The 20994-nt window shown below is 38.5% G+C and overlaps 1 protein-coding gene across 4 annotated transcripts in view; it reads left to right on the forward strand.

Annotated features, from left to right (window-relative positions):
- PPP2R2C (protein phosphatase 2 regulatory subunit Bgamma) overlaps positions 1–20994 on the forward strand; it is a 201900-nt gene that overhangs the window by 48538 nt on the left and 132368 nt on the right. Inside the window, exon 1 of one of the 4 annotated variants that reach the window (XM_075040877.1) lies at positions 11676–11745. The exons of the other annotated variants lie outside the window; for them this stretch is intronic. Within the exon in view, the coding sequence (XP_074896978.1) occupies positions 11676–11745 (70 nt within the window). Of the gene's footprint in view, positions 1–11675; positions 11746–20994 lie in introns of those variants that run through there. 4 annotated transcript variants of the gene reach the window in all.

Consider the following 20994-nt stretch of genomic DNA (forward strand, 5'->3'; position numbering starts at 1 on the left):
TGGCACCAACTATTAGGACTAAATTCATATTCAGGCTCTAGATCTTACATCAGCAAGCATGTCTCCTTTGTGATCTTGAGACCTCTAAACTGTAGAAAGGAACGTATGTACCTTTGCATTTAGTGTTTCAGGGTGCTGATTCTAGGGAGCTCTCCCCCGAGTTGGCAGTTTCTGCACTGGATAGGCTGAGCACTTCACCCCGCATTTTCAGATTCTCCTTGGGGCCAGGTGCCTCTGCTGTTTTCATTGCAACACTTAATTTGTAGGTGCTTAGTCCTTTATTAGGTTGCAAAAATCAATTAATAACTTTCCACTTATACTCTGCCTTGTAAGTATAGTTCAAAATAAGCAACATATCTTCCTTTTATTTAATTTGCACTTACTATGACTTGAGCCACAATAAAAATGATTCCTTTTGATCTTTGTGCTTCCAGTCCTTTCAACTTATTCCTACAGGAGTCTTCTCAGTCATTGTTTACCTTGTAATATTCTGTTTCCAATGCCAAGTCACCTCTGTGATTGGTATGATGATGGCTAGAATTCGAACACAACTTTAGGTGCATTTGCTGTTTACTGCAATGTAGTATAGGGTTTCATACTCCTCAAAATTTGGGGTTTAGTATGTCTTGCAAACTTTTATTTCAACTAGCTTGAATTTATTTTTAACTTTTGTTTTACTAAGTGAGTATTATTTCAGAGATTGCAGCTCTTGCAGCAGGTGCAGCATTTTTTACTGTACCTCAGATGCTACAGTAATTTAAATATTTGGATGGTCTGGAGGAAAGGCTAACAGCAAAATCATTGTTTATATTGACACAATTTGTTTTTTGAGAGATTTCCTCTCTCTTGAGGCTGTACCAACAATATTGCAGTAAATTTTATGTACAAAAAACTCCTGAGTGCTGTATCATTTTCTAGAACAGCTTTTTCGTTCTGCAGCAGTTCCTTCTCACTGGTCCAGGAGGCTGGGGTCTGCAGGTGCTCCTAAATCACTGGATTTGCATGTCTCCTTAGTTACTGTAGAACAGAGAAATATGTAACTACTCTTTGTGGTGTAAGGTAATGCTGGAGAAAAAGCTGTTTGCACTATGCCTGTCTGAATTAATTAAACACATTGGTGGAAGGAAGCAGCCAGGATGAATGTCCTGTCATATGTCATGTTATTTCTCTGCAGTCTTGTGAAAAGCATAGTCTTTTGGGCTAAGTTCTCTTCAAAGCTGTCATCTTTGTATGATTGTGTGTAGAATGCAAAGACAGTAATAAATGATCCTGTATGTTGATTTTGTTTAATAGACTTGCCATGTACAGGAGTTGGTCCTGAATTATTATTTCCTGAAATATTTTGAGTTCTGAATTAGCAAAATGTTAGGAAGAGTGGCTGTGGTTTGCTTTTTAATGTGAAAGTGAATACAATCTGCTCATTTGATTTGATTTTTAATTATTTGCTTAAGTCTCAAAAATGTTTTAGAGGTGTTACAAATTCTCAGGCAGCTTCTGATATTTTATGACAGGCCATAGTATTTAAAAGAATTTCCTCTGTTTCTTCTCTTAATCTTGTGCAGAAAGTTTGTTTCTTTGTACCTGCTTTGTACCTGCTTTTGTACTCTTTTCTCTTGTTTTTTGTTTTTTTTTTTTTCTTTCTGTTGAAATTGTTAAAGCTCCATCTCTCGAGGATTTCTATATCTTATCAGCTTAATCCTTCCAGAATGCTGATTTTTGGAAGCTGTTTCAGAAACTGCTTTCCTTGCCCAGTGGTTTGACTGTGTAGTAGCCTCACCACATAGGTGCTGCATCAGGATACTGCTTAAATGTGTGTTTTGGCCCATTGCTATTCAAGAAGGATGTACATGACCCTTAGCGTGGGTTTGAATACTGTTCTCACTTGCTTCCTTCACTCTCTTCCCAATTCCTTTCTTGCACAAATATGTACGTAGGCATGTCTTCAAAGTCTAAGTGAGTTCTGTCAGTGCCTGCTCTAAATTCCTTTTTCAGGTCACTTTCTGATCTGTGTTTTATAGCATCATTTCTTTGTATTGTCCAGTGCCTCCAAGTGACAATTTTATAATTATTTCACACCATGTGCATATTTGCAGGTTCTCCGTTAGTCTCTTTTCAAGCTTTCCTGTCTCAGCAGGCTTCACGTCCCACTCCAGAACCTGACATCTGTGAAGTTATTTGGAATGTGGGTCATCTCATCTTAAGGTATGAAGTTAGTTTTGTAATTGCTGCCTCGCCTGGCTATGGAGTGATAGCTCTTGTCTAGAAACCATTTCTGACAGTGTGCTGGGTGAAGTGCCTGGGAGACAGCAGGCAGTTCAGCTCCTGAGGCTCTACTATTGTGACAGTGCCCACCAGCAACCTCTAGTGCTGCGTGCTCTGGTGCCTGTGATCCGTTCATCATGAGCAGCCACTGAAACATCTTCCCTTCATGATTTGCAGCCTTTTCCAGCAGGATTTTAGCTATCCTTCTTAGGACCTATTGCTGCTTTGCAGGTTCATCATTTTTTAGTAGCATGGATACATTTCCCGCTTTTTGTGTGCATAAAAGGATCTAATAACAATGTTAGTATGAATAAACTGCATGCATCACAATTTTATAGGCTTGCATGTAGAGGTGTACATTTAAAAAGTTTTTTTCCTTTGCACAACAGTAGAACACTGTAGTGAGTTGCTGATGTTGTAGGGTAATTCAGAGAGAGTATGCTATCGTGGGTATCACTTTAGAGAGCAAGTGTCCCATACATACCAGACAGTGGTAACAAGGTACATGCTGCCTCATATACTAGGTATGAGGCAGCATGCAAGTGATGCTATAAGGATTTGAGTTAATTAGCGTCTGTGTAAAGTATTTATAAAACTAAACTAAACTTGCAAAATGAGTAGTATACTTTCTCCAGCATGTAATGCAATGATACCAAGCCCAACATAATATTTCTTGTTTGGAATGTATTTATATTTGTATTTCAGTTTGAGAAACTTGGGAGCAGAGTAACCTCTGTTGAAAGTAGAGGCTAAGTTGGAAGCATTAGTTTCAACACTTCTCCCCAACCCTGCGTTCCTCATCAGGCTCCAGTTTTGTTTGTCCATCAGTGTGCCTGGCTTGCTTGGCACAGTGACAGGCCCTGTCAGTGATAGATAGGTTTTCTATGTGGGACTTGTATTGAACCCTTCTTCTAGGAGGCTGCGGTTTCTACACTGTCTTTTTCTGTGGTGCTGTTTGCAGTGGAGTAAATAATCTGCCTCATGTTTTAGAGGACACAGGAGTTTGTTTTAGGAATGGATGAGCTTTATTAGCTAGGGAACAGTGTCTCGTAAGTATCAGCATTGCGCACAGGTCCTGCATCAGTCTCCATTTGATGACTGCAGTAGGGAAGACTGTTTATGCCCATGTAATTTTTGGTTTAAATAGGCAAGGCAGTGGAAGAGTGAAAAAGAAGCACAAGGAAGGTAAATGACCTGGCTAAAGCCTCACAGACAGAATTAGTGCTTGGTCTTTGATTCCCCATCCTGTGCTCTTTCCTTTGGACCACTCTTCCCATTCCTGCTGCAGTCACTGAGCAGGTTTAATCTCCAAATTAGTAAGTTCTGGGAAAACTTCCAGCTTCTCCTTTTGGCATCTTGCCTGATCTTTCTGCTTTTCCTTCCCTTATCGTTTTTCAACCTTGCTTTCCATCTCTCTAGCTAAACCTAGATCCTGCTGGAATCTGTTAATGCTATTTTGAAATTAGCCAAATGAAAACTTGCCCCTAGAGTGTGTAGAACTCACTCTGTTCATGTTGACTGGAATTTCTTCACACTCTTATTAACTGGTTCCTTGCGCTCATTAGCTGATAGATTGCAGGATTGGGTTTAGATGTGATTTTAAACCACTAAAGGACGGGGCAAAGATGCAATCGCTGTCTCTAATACAGTGTTTCTGTGCTGTCCGAGGTTATGAGCTCACAGGATTTGGGCCCTTCTGCACTTTTCCCCATTGCCAAATGCTGCTATGACTTCTGCCTGGTAGCTCCGGCTCTTTGGCTGCAGGCTTGCTCTGACCAGACCCAAGCCAGTAGATAGGAAACTGTCTTTCCAATCTTTCCAATTTCTTCCTTTCTCTGAAGGGAACACCTGAAAGCAATGCCCAGTGTAGGGTTGCCAGGCTGCATGTTAACATGCCATTATGGAGCTAGGAGAGGGCCATGGCATATGCAGCTGCTGTGGTAGGATGGGGAAACCTACTGCTTCCCACCCAAAGAGAGGAGCTTGTATCACAGGGGGGCATCCTGGGGGCACAGGGGTGTCATAGCTCAGGGCATCTGTTCTGCCTCAGGGGGACTTCTTGCAGGAACCATTATGTCCAAATATCCTGGCTGCATTCTCTCAGTTTTGGAAAAGATCATTTAATTAGGCCCAGAGCTCTCCATATTGGTTAGCTCCACCACTATCACCAGCACACCACAAAAAAGAAAAGCAAAGCCGCTGGTTCCTGTATGAAAAACTATGAGCATGGTGTGGATTCAGTTCATCCTGTGCTTTGGCTTTCTGCAAACCTTAAAGTGGCACTGACTCTGCTAAGGATCCTTATGCAGTGTTCACCGAACAGATAGGGTAAAAGATGTTGAAGGAAGTTGGCTTCTGTAATTTAAGTTACTTGATGATGATTTTTAATTGCTTGCTTTCCAAAATTGCTGGCTTCTGGGAGGCATTAGTTTTATTCTGTGTCTCGGGTATGTAGGCTAAAAATAAATTATATCTTCTGAGGAGGTGTTATTTTTAGGTTTAACACAGCAAAAGGTAGTGTGTTGAAGAAACTTCCCCATTGTGAATAATAGAATATTTTCCAACTGTGCTAGCAGTCATTAGTTTTTTCAAAATTGTTGGGCTACATCATAATTTTTAATACTAAATATTCAATTTAATATACAGTAACTGAATAGTGTGTATTGAAATATAAATTAAATGCTATAAATGTAAAGATTCTAAACAGTTACTGTTGAGGTGTTAGAATAAGACAAAATTATTTACTTTTTACTTCAGAGCTATGATTGATATAATTTTCCATTTATTTCTTTTTATGTTAACTTTTGGCAGTATCTATTTTTGTTTAGCTGTCAATATAAAAAATGGAATTGCACGGTAGTGCTGTATATTATGTTATAGTTGGCTCTTAGACAAATATAAAGAAGGCTATTCAGAAATGTATGGGCATACAGATTCTTATTTTTAAGGCAAACTCTTATCAGTCATTTATGATACACTCATTACTGTCGCAAAGCTATTAGATTAATTCCTTGGCAAGTATGCATCATGTAATGAGATGTATTTGACTGTCTTCAAAACAAGCAATGGTGGAAAGATGTTTGTACTATTGCTACTGTAATCGCATGTGGGGTAACTCCAAGGTGTACAGCTCGTGCTGAGGTTTCTGCCATCAGGGCTGGACTGTTTCTAAGATCTAACTTGTTTGAAGTTAGCTTGGGTATTTCTGCTGCAATTTGCAATGTAGATCTAGTCTCAAATATAGGGGAGGGTATGATCCAAAGTGAATGTTCATTCTGGATAGAAGTACTAAGAGAGGACTAGATAGCAGAGAAAACCACTGTTTTAAAGTTAACATTCTGAAATAGTGAGAAGTAAAACTACTCAAACTGAAGGGAGTGGATTTGCTATCTTATCTCTGACTTAGAGCTCGGAGTCCGTTCTTTGTCATGCTGAGTAGGGTTGGAGGAAGACTAGGGGAGTAGCTTTTTATCACATTATAATTCCTTGTTGATTTATCCTTTTAAATGAAAGGCAGCCAATGAGCTCCAGTATTTCTGAACAGGAGTATGACTGTACTGTATAATCTTATTTTCCTGGACATCATGAATAAATAAATAATCAGCAAAGCTAATTTGCTGATGGCCTAACTGGAGCAGTTAGTAGCTAAGCATTTAACATCTCTGTACATAAACTAGATATGCATAAAGGGAAAGAACATCTGGCTCATAAATATTCTCTTTTGGTGAGCAAATTCAATTGCAATGAAATATAACCGCAAAGGGTTAGCTAAATATTTTGTTGTATTTCTTCTGTAGCTGACTAATTGTATGTGTTACCTTATTCTATTTCAAGATGAGAAGAGAAACTTTGCAGTGTTTCACACAGTTTGCAGATGTTAGGATATGGTTAGAAGCAAATTCTTTAAAAGCGCTTAAAAGCCTCCACTGAATTCACAAACATTAAATTAAGGTAATATTTTAAGATAGTCTGGTTTTGGTGTGATTTGTGTAACTTCTAAGGATTTTTTTTTTTTTTTTTTTTACTATCACAGTGCTTTAAATCTCTTGCTCTTCAAAAATAATTTAAAGTTCTGTGCTAATTCAAAATTCAGTTCCATTTCATTTAAAGCGTTGTGTTTTACTAAATTAAGTACAGAATGATCTGTATATATAAAAAGTTTTGTTAGACAAAGAATATATTTAAGTATTCAACCACTGTTTCTTTCAATTGCAGTTCAAGCTTAATTCTTCTGAATCAGAGTGATGAATTTGGGGGCAGTAAAACAGAGAGTCGGAGTACCTGGTGATGCTCTATTTCAGATATTGAGAGTTTAAATTATTAAAGGCTGTGCATTAAGTGTCTGACAAAGCTAAATAGAAGCTCTTTGGGAGAATGTGTTTAAGAGAAGAACAAAAATGTTCTGCAGGAGCAAAGCAGGACAGCCAAGCATTCAACAGGTGTTTATAAATAGGATCATGCAGGAACCCTCAGGACCGATTGCCTTCTAACACTTAATTCCTCCCTGTCTCATGCTGCAGAGCTTCCTGGTGAAAATGCAATGAGCAGACATGATCAACAGTCATTCAGCCAAAGATTTCTTCTCATCAATTCCTTACCACTGTTAGGCTACACTGTTGCCAAATCTTACATTCTCAATTCTATTTTTATCCTTTCTAGGTTTGATTCCTTCCTCAGAGTACTGGCTGCCTCCTGCTTCAATTTCTGGCTCCTTCCTTTACTCTTTCTCTACCTTCCCCTCTCTCCAATCCTTCTCCCCAAAGCTCTGACAAAGTGAAGTACAGGTTTCTTCCTCTCCTCAAATTATTTTGTCTCCCTATCATATCAGGTTTTTCTCCTGGCACAGATCCACTTTCTGTTTTCTGTGCTCCATTTAACTCTTCTATTTTCTTCCTGACACACACAGTCTGAATTGTTATCTGTGTCATGCCTGCCCTTGTTGTTTACTTTCCTCCTTACCTCTCACTCTCCACTGACACTTTCACTGAACATCTTATTCTTTAGAGTGCATTTTAATATGCTTAGTCTCTTCCATCTTTAGGGAGGAGGAAAAAAAGCGCCCTTGATGTGCTAGCCAGTCTTCCTCCTTTTACCTCTAAGCTTGCTTTGTTCTTGTTATGCAGTTATTTTTCAATCCCTTGAATTCAGTTTTTGTTTATTGCTGCTCTCCACAAAGTCTCTGATGACCTTCTTTTGAAGAAAGCTCAAAACCAGGACTCCATCCTCATTACTGACTCACTGTTTACTTAAATGTCTCTGCTCATCTGTATATAGCTCTTCCATTTTATAGTTAGCTTGTAAATTCTTTAGGATATGGCACTCTTTTATTTCTGTGTTTGTATAGTATTCAGCTCAATTAGTGGGTTGTTTTATGAGTAGGACTGTGAGCTACTGTGAAAGTACAAATAACTAATAAGTTTTTGATCAAAGGTTCCTTTCCCCCCACCCTCTCCCTGGATATTTGACCAGATCAAATTATGTAGGTTATTTGTGGGATTGATAATAAGTAGCATTTTAAAATGGCACAGCTAGTTATCTGCAAACGTTGTCTCACAAATTTGCATTGCGCTACAAATTTAGAGCAGAATTTTGCTAATCTTTCTCATGTGAACTGACCTACTTAAGTCAGTGGACTACTAATATTTGCCACATAGTAAGGATTTGGCTTATAATCTTGGGGAAAGCATTTGCATGCACACTAGGAATATTGTCTAGTGTTTTTGTTAAAGGCTTCCTCCTCATTCCATTCCTCCTTATGAGATCTTTTTAACTTAAAAGTGGGAAGAACAAGGTAAGCATGATCTGACCCAGATGTGATGCCTAAGGAAGTTGTCTACGAACCTCTCTAATTCAAATGGTAAGAGAAGAAAATTATCTCTGGATGGGAGTTGTTATTTTGACTTCACAAAAAAAAGTCCACTTGGCTCCTAGAAAAAATGAAAACACCTTTAACTGCTTAAATTACACCTAACAAATAAGGGGAGGAGGCTTAAAATGATAGACCATAGAAATCACAAAGTTTCAACGGATTGAGGACAAATAAGAGGCAGTGATTGGTGAGCTTATGTGGAAGGGCAGGAACGTTCTGTCAGGCACTGTAGAAATTGCAGACACCCTGGTCACAGAAGTTTAGAGGTATTTAAAAATAAAATGATTTGCAGTGTTTTTTCACAGACTGTCAGTGTGGCTTTTTTGAGACTTTACACATCATTCACATAATTTATTATATATTTATTTTCAATAATAAATCTTCTATAGAATTCTTTTTCTTGGAAAGGAGAGAACACATGTTCATTTTCCGTATGTTTGTAGATATAAATTATTCCTATGTATTTTTACTCAACTGTGTTGCTTGATTTTTGGGATCAGATGCCCTGCAAGGTGACATTTCTTCCAGTTTCAGCAGTCGTCATAGCAATGTGAGAAAGCTGCTCAGTGTTACCTCCACAGAGGAATCCACACTCTCTAATGCTGCGTGTCTAACTTGGGTGCCTGACTGAGAAACTGAAGCATCCAACATACAAAATGGAGAAAGAGAGGTTTCTGATTCAGATACTCTTAACTGCCCTCCAGAAGCTACACTGAGTATTTAGGGAGCTTAGTTTCCTAACAGAAGCATCTAGGTTATTTTTCTAAGACCAGACAGTTTGACTGTCTCCTGCACAGATGCTGAAGGGAAGTGCCTTCTTGAGCCAGATTGGTCTAACCATGGTGTTAAATAGTTGAGTCTAAACTTGCTGTTTGTTGTACTCTTTGCCACTGACTTCAGCGAAGTTGGATGTTATGTGCAGTGTATATTGCTCAGAGACCCTTTTGTCTTTGGAAGAACAAATCCGAGATGATGTAACAATGTGGCAGGGAAGGTCAAAATAAACCAGCTCCATCACAGAGATTAGGGTCATTTTGTACAAAATAAATATCAGTATTTGCAAGGCCTCCTTTCTCATTTCAATCAAATTCTAGGTATATTTTCTCATTCATTATGTTTACAGGCTCTCACAGTTACTTTCTGAACTGTAGCTAGTATTGTCATCAAGTATTTATGCTGTGCTTGCTTCCAATAAACAGGTAGAATGTTCAGAATAGCAGACTTCGGGATGGTCTGCCCAAAGCTGCTGGTGGGGCTGGATCCTTGTTTTGGGATACCACTTTGTACCTAAGGCTTCAGCTATGTACCAGGCCATGCATATCCATAAAGAAAATGTTGCCAATCGTGAGGCAGCAGGTCCTGGTTTGTTTGGTGTGGCTGCTGGCATGCTTACCCTCGGAACTGAGAATGAGAATGGGTTTTGTGCACAGCCTCAAAAAGTGGATGATCCCAGTGTGTAAGCAGACAGGACATCCTGAAGTTGAAAGGATTTGGTACGTGAACAAGCATGGGCAAAGGCAGCAAATGAATGAAGATAGGCAGGCAGCGAGAGCTGCTGATACCACCACAGTATTGACTGATGCTCTCAATGCAGAAATAACATTTCTAGGATCATCACCTACAAAAGCTGCATATAAATAAAATGTGTTCTATACAGGTGCAAGTATTGAATAACTTCTACTTTCCCACCTTCTCAAATGTGAAGATTTTATAGTATTCACTTTTGCCAGGTTGAAGATGGTTCTGTTTTATTTTGCTTTATCAGTGAGAAAGGGAAGAAGGTCATTGCGCTGCTAGTCTTCTTTCTCTCACAATCTTACTTCATCCTGAAATTAGATGTTTATCCCTGGGCAGGTTTTTACATAGTTCTCCATTTTTTTCCAGAGTCACATGCCTGTTTTATAGTAATAGCAGGGTACTTGGATTTACCTTCAAGAACCATATGTCCTAGCTTCATTAAAAAGAAACAACAACAAAACAAAAAAACTCTGCAAGATTCATGCAGGATTACACAAAGTGCTGTAGTTAATGCTGACAAGTGAATTGTATTTTCTGTGTTCAATTCCAGGGCCTAAACCACAGGACTGTCCTTCCCTCCTCTAAATTGGTTTTGTGATTGTGTACTCCCTTTTCATGCTGTACTGGTGGTTTTGGTACACAGCCATTTGTTTTCTATTCAAATGTCTAAACTTCAGTGGTGCTTATACCTTTTCAGAATATGTGCTTTCTGCAGCAAACAGTTCATGGTTTCATGAACAGATACTGAAAGCTAAAGGGAACTGCTTGTCTGCTCAGTTGAAAGAATTTTGCTGTAATATAAGCCGTTAAACACTTGGACTAAAGAACAAGCTTTATTTTGTAATACAAGGGAGTAATTTTCCTCTTCTACTTGTTTTCCTATTTCTGAGTGTACAGATTTCAACATTGCTTTCCCAAGGTGATGGGATAATGCAGTGAATTGAAAGTAGCAGGTCTAACAAAACCCCGTGACCTGCAAACATTCCCTTTGTCCAGCTTTCCTTTCCTGTACAGGGAAGCCACTGAGATTGTTTCCTGGCCCTCATTTTTTCCAGACTTTGTAATTTGTCTTTTATCTACAAAACTGGGGGGAGGGCGGGGGTGTATAAATAACAGTTATTTTATCTTACTTGTTCCGAATGGTTGCCTTGCCTCTAACGATTGCATTTGCACAGGCAGACACTTAGCAATTTCAGTAGTATTTATACAGGCTGACATTGAACGACTGTTGCTTTCGCTGCGTATGACAGTATCGACTAGCACAAAATCGTGGCTGCGCGCTAGCGCGCAGTACGTGTCGACGCAAACCCGTTTAAGCAGCTTGAAGTTTTTTTTTTTTTTTTCTCCCTCGTCCCCTCCCTGAATTTTGTTTTTCGTGGCCCGTCTTCCCAGCAGAGGAGCTCAAAGCGTTACCTGCAGCCTCATTTTTCACTTCGCTCCATGCAGACCCCGTGCGGTTGGGCAGCGAGCGGCTGACGGGGAGGGGCCTGCTCTGATGCAGCACAGGCATATGACAGCGGGAGCAGCAGCCGCCGCCGGAGCCCGTCGCCGGGCGGGTTTTGCTGCAGTCCGCTGATTGCCACTTTACAGCATCCAGCGAGATCCCCAGCAGCAGGCACTCGGAGGAGACTCTGCGTGGGCACTTGTTTAAGGAGTACCTGACTAAACAATTGGGTTATTCTTTAACTGCGGGAGAAGTGCCTGTATTCCCTTCACGCAAGCTCCCTACTGGCTTTCTGCATTCATAATTTATCGGAGCCGTTTCTGCCTCCGTCTTTCTCCCGTTACTTCTTTTTCTTTCTTTTTTCTTTTTTTTTTTTTCCCCCCCGATCGTTATTCGCCCCCCCCGCCCCCCTCCCACCCCCAAATCTGTGCTGCATCACTAGCTCTCATTATGCTGTGCTCAGTAGCCCAGTGTGTTCTCCGCCTCTGCTAGGCAGTGGCAGCATGGATGGTGCTCTTGTGACGACCTCTGCTGATGCTATCAGTCCACTGCGGATAGGCATGCTGAGTAATCCTGCTGTAAATGGGCGAGGACACGGACACACGAAAAATTAACCACAGCTTTCTTCGAGACCACAACTATGTGACTGAAGGTAACATAAATACTGTCATTATTCTCTTCTTGCATTGCATATTCTATGCCAGGAGTGCACTGTCATGTTTGGAGATGTAGGCTGTTCCTTTTCTTTTTTTTTTTTTTTTTTTTTTTTTTTTAAAACAGGGAGACTTTCAAGGCATTTTTCTCTGTGATATAGCAACAGAATCTGTTTGGATTTGTTAAATCCCAAAGGCATTATGTCATGCTACAGCAGTATATGAAACTATATGGGCTGAAGAAGGTCTTGCATTGTGCTGAGTTTCTGCTAGTGAGGTGTGCAGCACCTGGCATTGAATGCACGGTAGCTGCAATGTGGAAGATTGGAAGCAGTTGATTACTTAAAAAAAGATGAAAGATTTGAGAGTGCTAAAGTGAGAGAAATAATCTGTAAAGTTAACTGTTTGCTGGTGTAATAAAGGTTATGCATCTCATTTTGCTAATTATAGCCTGAGCATCACAGGCATTGCTGAGTTGATTGTTCCCTAGAGAACCATATATGTTTAGAAGGGATATGTAAGCATCATCTTCTGAAATACTGCTGCCTTCTTTCCATCCTCTGTGTATGTGCAAGGTACATGAGAAAAGAAAATGTACCTTCATTTTAAATCATTCAGTGGCTGGCAGCTTATTACATAAAAAGGAATTTTTCTGCAGGTGACACACATTAAATGCTGAGAGAATTACCTTGAGACCAGTGAAATGGTTGGGTCAGGTACCGATCCATATTTCCTTGCCAGAAAGTTGGTCTAAGAGCAGGCCATTTTAAGATTGATTGATTGATTGAACAGGAGAAATGTATTTGTAGGTGTTTGACTTTGCAAATATATTTGTGTGTGCAGAGTTTTAACAGCACTTTCCAGCAGCAGAAACAATACTTCAGTGTAGGCTTATATAATATGAACATACTTAACATCAGGGTGAACCAATACTACTTGAGACTCAGTCTCCAGATTCTGTCGTCATTTGGTCAATGCTCAGTCACTTAATACTCCCATGCTGCATCCTGAAATGTGATCAGCTGATGCTTTCTTGCTTATTGATGATTTGCATTTTTTTAGAATGTGGAAAACAGCAGGATGATTTTGCCATACTGGGAACACAAAGCAGATTTTTCAGAAGAAAAATGAAAAATGCTGTGTACTGTAACTGTTACCACTGGCTGGTGTAATTGTTTGCTAATCTTGCCTCTAGGAGATTCTTTGCATTCTGGTTCATGTTTCAGTGCATTTTTTAATTTGTTTTGAATTTTTGGTTAATGCTTTTTGTCCAAATGATGATTTATGTTTTGAGGTGTAGTCACCTGTAATAACATTTGAAGAAACTTTATCTTAAATTTATAAATTTATGCCTTAGATTCTGCAAAACGAACAATATATTTACTGCAGTGTACTTGCTACATGTTGAGATTCAGATGTATATTTAATGGGCATGTGCAGCTATGTTAAAATTTGGACTTTCAAGTCTGTCAGTTTTGTAATCTGAGGAAAAGAATCCCTTGTGGATTTTGCAAATCAATATTCTGGTTTTTATGTTATGGGTGTTTTAAAAATTAGATGGAGATTTTAAGTATTTTTGGGGACACTGCTGATGCAAGTGTTAGGTTTTCTCTGTTTTATCTTCACTTGATATTTTGATCAGAAGGACTGGATGTTCTTCCGTGATTGCCCATGGAGTGGCTTGTCTGAAATGGGTCAAAACATACCTGGAATATCAATGTTGGCCTGTATTTTATTTTCCCTGTGATCAGAAGTTGTCATGAAATATGTTGGCATCTGATTTTGAGGTAGATGAAGTATGGGAAACCTTCAGTAGCAAAGTGTTTGTTCTTCAGCTCTGACTAGTGTAATGTTTTTTGGGAATGCTCAGTTGGTCAGCTGTAATAAAATTCTTCATATCTGTTATACCTGACATTGCCACGCCTTTTAAAAGACCATGAAAATCATGAGGGAATGGATTTATCTGTGAAATTTTTCCAGGGACACCTTCAGCTCAAAGAGGACCATCACAAATTTTAATTTCTCCTTGATTTACTTTTTTTAAAATGCATAATGAATACATAAGTTAAACTGGTGCTTAAAATGTTTTGTTTGTTCTGTTCCTTTTTTTTTTTTTTAATTTTGTTTAGAGATTTGGCTTCATGAAACAACCTTTAACACTTATCTGTAAAGGCCTGAAGTCCTTTCACAGTCCTTGCATTTGGCCCTATGATATGTTAGTGCTGCACGTATGATAGTAACATACATATGGAAATACAGTTGCAGGCAGTAATGTGTTACTTTGTTATATTGGAAAATAATTTCATCTGGGCCAAACCCAAGTTTTTTTTAGGGGGGAGGGGGGTGTCTTTGGCCTTGGTAATTCACTATTTAAAACAAAGAAATACTTTATATTGTATCCAGTGTATAGAGAAGTTACTGATTCATTGTTGTCTGTGAATAAATACAACTTTATCTTCTTTTTTCAGAGTTTTAAAATCTTGGTAAGGGGTGTCCTCTGTCCTTGCTGCTTCATGCAGTAGACTAAAGTCATTTACAGAAGGAGGTATTTCTGACCTTTATATGCACTTTTTTCTCTCTGTGTCCTGAGGAAAGTAAAGCCAACAATGATCAAGATGTGGGTTAGCTATAGTATTGCTTTAGTTCTCTTCCTCTTTTACTTCTTCAGTGATTTAAAAAAACCAAACAAGCAAACCCCCACCCCCCAAAAAAAGTCAGATGACATATGATTTCACAGGGTATAGGAAAACTGTGAGCCAAATCTGATTTGCTCTGCTCTCACTAGTGGACCGAGAGTATTCCTAACGAAACTGCTTGCTTGATCAAAGTTGAATTTAATCTCTTTGATAGGTCATTTTTTTGTAACATTGGGGTTATCTGTATCAAACATGACTTTACCTTGATTATGGAAAATTGAATTGGTTTTTAAATCTCAAAAATGTCTTGATTTGATGGTTGATATTTTACCGTTGACGTTATACAGTTTCTGGTAATAGGTGTTAGAGACACATATGACAACAGTGACTACCTGGACTTGTTTCTCCTGTTACATATGCATATCTGCAATAAAACCAATGCAATAAAACAAACAGGACTTGAATAATTTTGTCATTGTAAGTCTTAAAAGTATGTTACAGTTGTACAATGGAAAAAGGCAATTTAATTCCAGCAGCGATATACAGTAAGTTTTTCAACAATCACTTTCAAAAGTGGTTTTTGAAGGAAACTGCTTTAATTGGAGTTGTTTGTATGGGGAAAACAGAAAAGACCTGATAAGACTTGTAAAGAAAGAGAGGAGAAAGACCTGAGGCCTAGAAAATGTGACCTGTGAGGAAAGATTGAACTTTTTTTATGTGAAAGTGGTGAAACGCAGGGATATATTGCCTAGGGAGCTTGTGTAGTTTCTATTACTGAAGTTTTTAAAAGCAGGTGACATAGATGTCTGTAAGAAATGACATGGGGATAGCTGAGCCTCCCGTGGGGCAGAGGGATGGGCTAGATGACCTCTGAGATCTGTTCAGGCTTGTGATTCATTGCCAAGCTGTGTTTTATCTTTATTGCCTTTTGCAACCCTGCTGTGGGAACCAGCTGCCCAGGAGGTGTTGGGTCAGTAAAATGTTTTATTTCCACAACGCCTTTAGAAGAACTGAGAAGAGAGGAGAGGCATGGTGTAACATGGGAAAGAAGATGGGCTGGACGGGAGAAACATGAGCCTTTGTTACTTACAGGCAAAGTCTGTTAGGGGAGATGGCAAGAAAATTGTGGACAGTGAGTTGGGGGAAGGGATAAAGGAGGGAAAGGCTTGTGTGCTTTTGGGGGCAGAGGATGTCCTTCAGTCTGAGAGTTCCCTTGACGTTACCCGTGCTTAAGATTAACGCTAAAACTGACAGGACTGCTGATGTGCTTTGCTGTCTCAGGACCTTGGGATTAGCCATGCAGGATCTGATTCAGAACAGTGAATTGTGTGGTATGGCTGCTATATTCCTGGCAGGGGTGGGCAAAAAGTTCTGGGAAACAACGGTACTGCTCCTTTGATCAACTGCACTGTTAATTCAGTTACTGTGTATTTTACAGATTTAATGACTGACAGAGAAATAATGAACAAATTTCACTATTCTTACCAGACTGTTTTAAAGGATGTGATTTACCTCCATGATCCCAAGTTTATCCGGAGAAATGCTTCTGTGGTGGCAAAGACATTCTGCAAATTGTGTGCAGACAAGTCTAGCGTATCGATTCATCCCTGCCTCTTTATGGATTATCCCTGTTTTGGGAAGAAATGATAAGTTGCTTATACTCTGTTTCCAGAGAGAGTCAGGTTCCTCCCTTGGTCTAGGCCTGCAAATTCAAGTGAAGCCAGTGAAGTTGCACAGGTGCAGAAGCTGACCTTCACTATCTAGTCATTTATATGGCCGAATGGTGCAGATTGGTTCCATATGGCTTAACTTCTATTAAAAAGTTAATCATGTTAATGGTGTATTAACCTACTCAAATGTGATATTTGAAGAATAATGAGAATTACCAGTGTAGTGTAAAACATATTGAATCATAACCATGTGAAACGTTTATTATAGAGGATGAAAAAAGACTTTTTTTTTTTCCCTAATGATTTTAAAAGAAAATCCCCTGCAGATAATGAACACAGATTTTGGGGGCTTTTTTCCCCTTAACTAAAATTAGTATCTCTGTTCTTTATTAATCAAAGTTAAGGGAAATTATCCATTTTAATCTGCCAGGAAGAAATTTAGTTATGAACTTGTCTTTCATAAACATCTCAAATATAATTTGAATAAGAGCTGACTACCTGAGAATATTGGATGAATATAGCGAACAGGTCCTGCTCTACTGGCTCAGGCTCACCATCAATCTAGTCTGTTCACTTACTTCTGAGAACGGCTGGTAACAAAGTTATTAAGAAAAGTGCAGGAGGTAACTCTTCCTGTCTTAACCTCTACAATGCAGGATTTATGTTGTGAATATTGATGATTTTTATCTTTTTACAGAACTCATTTAGAAACAGTTTTAGAATGACCCTAGAAATTATTGCTCATTCTTATTCTAGTCACTTGCGTTAGGTATTTTTTTTCCTCAAGTCAAGTATGAACAGAGGTAAACCTTGTTAAAGCATAACTTTGCCCCTTGTTAAACAGGATATAGTTATGCCTTTTTGTGCATGGATTTGGTTCTTCTTTCATTCACAATACTATTCAGATGAATGTTGTGGGTAGCCTTGAAGATTTGGATTAATAAGGTTTATTCCATCCAAGTGACGTTGCTGACTTTGTAATCTTTATTCATGCAGCTTAGTTGGGAGAAGCCATGGAGGCAGGGTTAGAGCACAGCTGTCGCACTGGCTTGCACTGAAGCCCGAAACATTTGCTCACCCACTCAAACCTGCATCTGGATGTGTGGTTCAGCATGCAGAAAAATCAAATGCTGGTACTACCCAAAGCTTGGATCTGCATAGCACAGATTTAAGGCAACATCCAGTATGGCAACATGGGGCAGCAATTCATTCAGGCAAGCCTGGAAAAAGCAATATAGATTTAGCCAAAGTGAATTACACTGTCAGCAGTGCTTGTTGCTATACAGTACCAGCTACACATTCAAAGTACTCTATAGATACAATTTTCATGCTACATCTGTTATGCACTCATAATATCATCATCTCTATTTTACTTGCTAAATCTGCTTTCTGAAGAAATCGTAATCAGGAGTAGGATTAGGACAGTTGACCCTAGACTCTGACCTTGGAGTTTCTTAATTTTCTGTTCCCAGCATTCCCAGAGAGCAGGGACATGCTAGTGTTAACTTGTTACTGCCTCCTGAAAAGACCTGTCTTTTCAAGGAAGGTGTTTGTTTAAATACTGACTGTTACATCCTCCTAAGAGAGCACTTCAAGCCATTTTGAGCTGCAGAACATGCTTAAAAGCCATGGAGTTAACTTGGTTTGGATCTCCATTTAACGTCATGCCTCTGCGTGACAATTATTCACCAGTGTCACATATACCTGGTAAAATGTTACCAAGTGTGACTAAACTGGGTTGCAATCTTCCCCATTTGCAAAGGCATAAATCTCTAATGCTGGAGCGCTGGTTTTGTTGGTTTGCCCTCAGGGACCAATGGTGACCTTGGCTCTCTTTGCATGCATATATAATTGACAGATGATCTCCCACTCAGTAACTAAATAATAACTATATATAGCTGCTGTGTAGTGTTAGAGGTCCTGGAGAAGTGAGATGTATTAACAAAAGAAAACTGTCTAGAATATTAGCTACATGATAAACAGGCCAAGCTGCTTCCATGACAGCAAGTACGCAGAGCTGCAAAAGAACCTGACTGTAGCAATCTGGGGCTTTTCTCAGGTGCCAGCAGTGTCTGAGTGGCACCAAAAGACCAGTTAGCTGCAGCAGTTTAGCCTGTATACAGTTTATTCGTATGTATACTATGATATATAGACAAATATGGACTAGAAACATTATAAATGGAAATGTTTTTAGTATATTTAACTATATAAATACTATGTGCAATAGTTTTAGCTACATATAAACCTTAAAAATGGAAGTTCAGGAGGTCAACAGTACAGTGTGTGTGTAAGATAAAATGCAGGTGTAAAGTGTGATCTATGCAAGCTCTCTCTCTGTGCCAGATTTCTTTCTAATTGAAACTGACAATTCAAAAGCATTGAATAATGTAAAACTAAACAACACCATGCAGGTAGATTCAGTGTCATTGTTCACCGCAGGAGCAGTTTATTTAGCATACTCATCATTATGGAAAGAAAACTGTACTTTGCAATATATTTTGTTTTCTACGTAGACCTCAGACATTTCAGCAGTATATCATATATTTAAATTGTGAGTTTAGAGAATAATAGATGTGGTTCTTACATCAGTTTAAAATGTGAAACATGATACAATAACACTGAATATTTTATAATAGGAAAAGGACTGAGTATCTTTTATTATAGCCATAAAAAAGTAATCAATCATTACTGCTTATGTTGTGTTACTACATCATTAGTAGTTTCTTTGAGACTAGTAGTCTCAAAGATCTTCCTTCCACAGTTTATTTCATCCACCAAAGTAAGGCTTTGTATAGAGGAGTATATGCTAAGAGAAAGGAAGGTATTTGCTGGCTAGTGTCAGTGTAGTTGTTTTGGCCAGGGAAAAGATGGTAGAGTACATAACTATCTCAGAGAATTAGAGGAAGTTATTATGGAGATTTTTTTGTTTTTTTTTAAACAAGAAAGGGTTTTAAATGCACTTCTAGCCATATTGAGGCACTTGGTCAATTATTTCTGTAGTTCTTAGGTTAACGCTAAGCTTGCCTTTAGTAATGAATGTGGTCTATATTACTGGTTCCTGGTGAAAGTTCCCTAACTCTTTACCAAGAACAAAAAACCCACTAGCAAAGCAGCCTTATATATGGTAAGTGTTCCTTTTCTCAGGAATGTTTCTTTGCTGAAAAACTATTGTACCTCTTATTTTTATTGCCTAAATGCAAATGAGAGCAAACTGTATTTTGCCAGTGCAAATACAAGTAATAAAAATGTACATTAAGAAACTGAATTCCAAATAAAATCTTTCAGCACAACATATCATGCAGTTCAGTGACTTTTGTGAATTATTAATATGACAGGGGTTTGGGATCTGTATTGTTAAATATAGCAGTGCTTTTTCTTTCATATTTACCAATTCATCTGTTTAACAAAGACAAGAGAAAGATGGAAACATCTATGTGTAATATAATGACATTTGTGGGTGTTTTACTTAGGAGCAGATTACAGAAGAAAGTAAAAGACTGAGAGTTGGTTTATTATCCTCTAATTCCAGTTCAAGTCAAGTCTGAATAGAACTTAATTAATTGTCACCTTAATTCTTCTTGTTTGTAATGATTTTGTTGTTCATGTGACACAGGCGTTGCAAGTAGTCCATGACAGTGCAAATAACATCATTTGCATAAAGTCTGAGGTTAATGCTGCCCTGTGATAGTACTGATTGCATTAAAGACAGCCATAACATGCTCTGCTTGTTGGGCCACTTTCTAGCGAAAAATAAAGACCATCAGTGTTCATTTAAAAATAAATGATTGCTTATTTTCTTATCTTTGTATTTAATTTTTGTTTCTCTCTAATCTAAGACTTTAAATGAATATTTCACATAGAATAAAAGTAGTTCTTAAACAGTGAGCTGGTCACCAATTTTCAGTAATTTATTTCTAAACTTTTATCCAGTCAATGCAACCTTACTTTCTATTAACTTTGGGAGGTTTCAATTTATGATAGAACTTGTCACAAGGTCTTTAATAAATCTTTCCAGGGTTTTCAAATTTATAGCTGTAAATCAGACTCTGTCTGTCATTATTTCATAAATAATTTCTGTTAGAATGTCTTTATTTCCACATCATGATATGATAAAAAGAAAAATTAAACTAATAAATTCAGTAAAAATAATTAATTAGTAAAATTCACCCAATAGGCACAGTGGACTGGTAAACGCAGGGCAACATTGGCTGCCAAGGTAGCACACAAGACTGTTATGCTACGTGTTAATTTTAACACCCTGCTTGATTTGACAACTTCCATTTCTGCATGCCAATCTGTGATACGGGAATAAGCAGTACAAGATGAAGTCAGATGTGTATTCTGTAGTCTTCTTTTGAATGGAAGATTTAGGTCAGGTATATTCTCTTTAATCAGCAGTGAAGCTCAAAGCAGAATTCACATATGCAGTGTCTTTGAAATAGTTAGCTGTGACTTCTTACATGTCTTACAGAAATTCCTAGAACTCCTGATGCTAAGAGTCAAGTAATGGTCATATGGATGGTGGTGCTTCTCATTGCTTGGGTGCAATATGAATATGATTTGGTGCGTGTTGTGTGCACTCGTGCTTTTGTATGTATGTTACACTCACAGAAGTTTTGTGGATGACTGCTACTACATGTTTTCTGGTGTGTCTATATTCCTTCCAGTTGCTGTGCTTGAAATGTGAATCTAGAAGTATTAGTATGGCTATGTAGAAGTTTCAGCACTGGGAGATGGGACAGTAAGAACTTGTATGTAGGACACTTTATGTCTTTCAAGTCCCATATAATTCACAGACTATTTTGGTCTATGTATGTCAGTGTTTGCTGAACGGGGAAGTGAGACTTGGTCATGACTGGAGCAAAGCTTTCCTTGTACCATGGGTATGAGAAGCAGTGTCCCTCCATTTCTGATCTTCCCCAGTGGTGGCGATGAGCAGTTT

The sequence above is a fragment of the Buteo buteo genome, chromosome 1 (genome assembly GCF_964188355.1).
Source record: "Buteo buteo chromosome 1, bButBut1.hap1.1, whole genome shotgun sequence".
Taxonomy (NCBI): domain Eukaryota; kingdom Metazoa; phylum Chordata; class Aves; order Accipitriformes; family Accipitridae; genus Buteo; species Buteo buteo.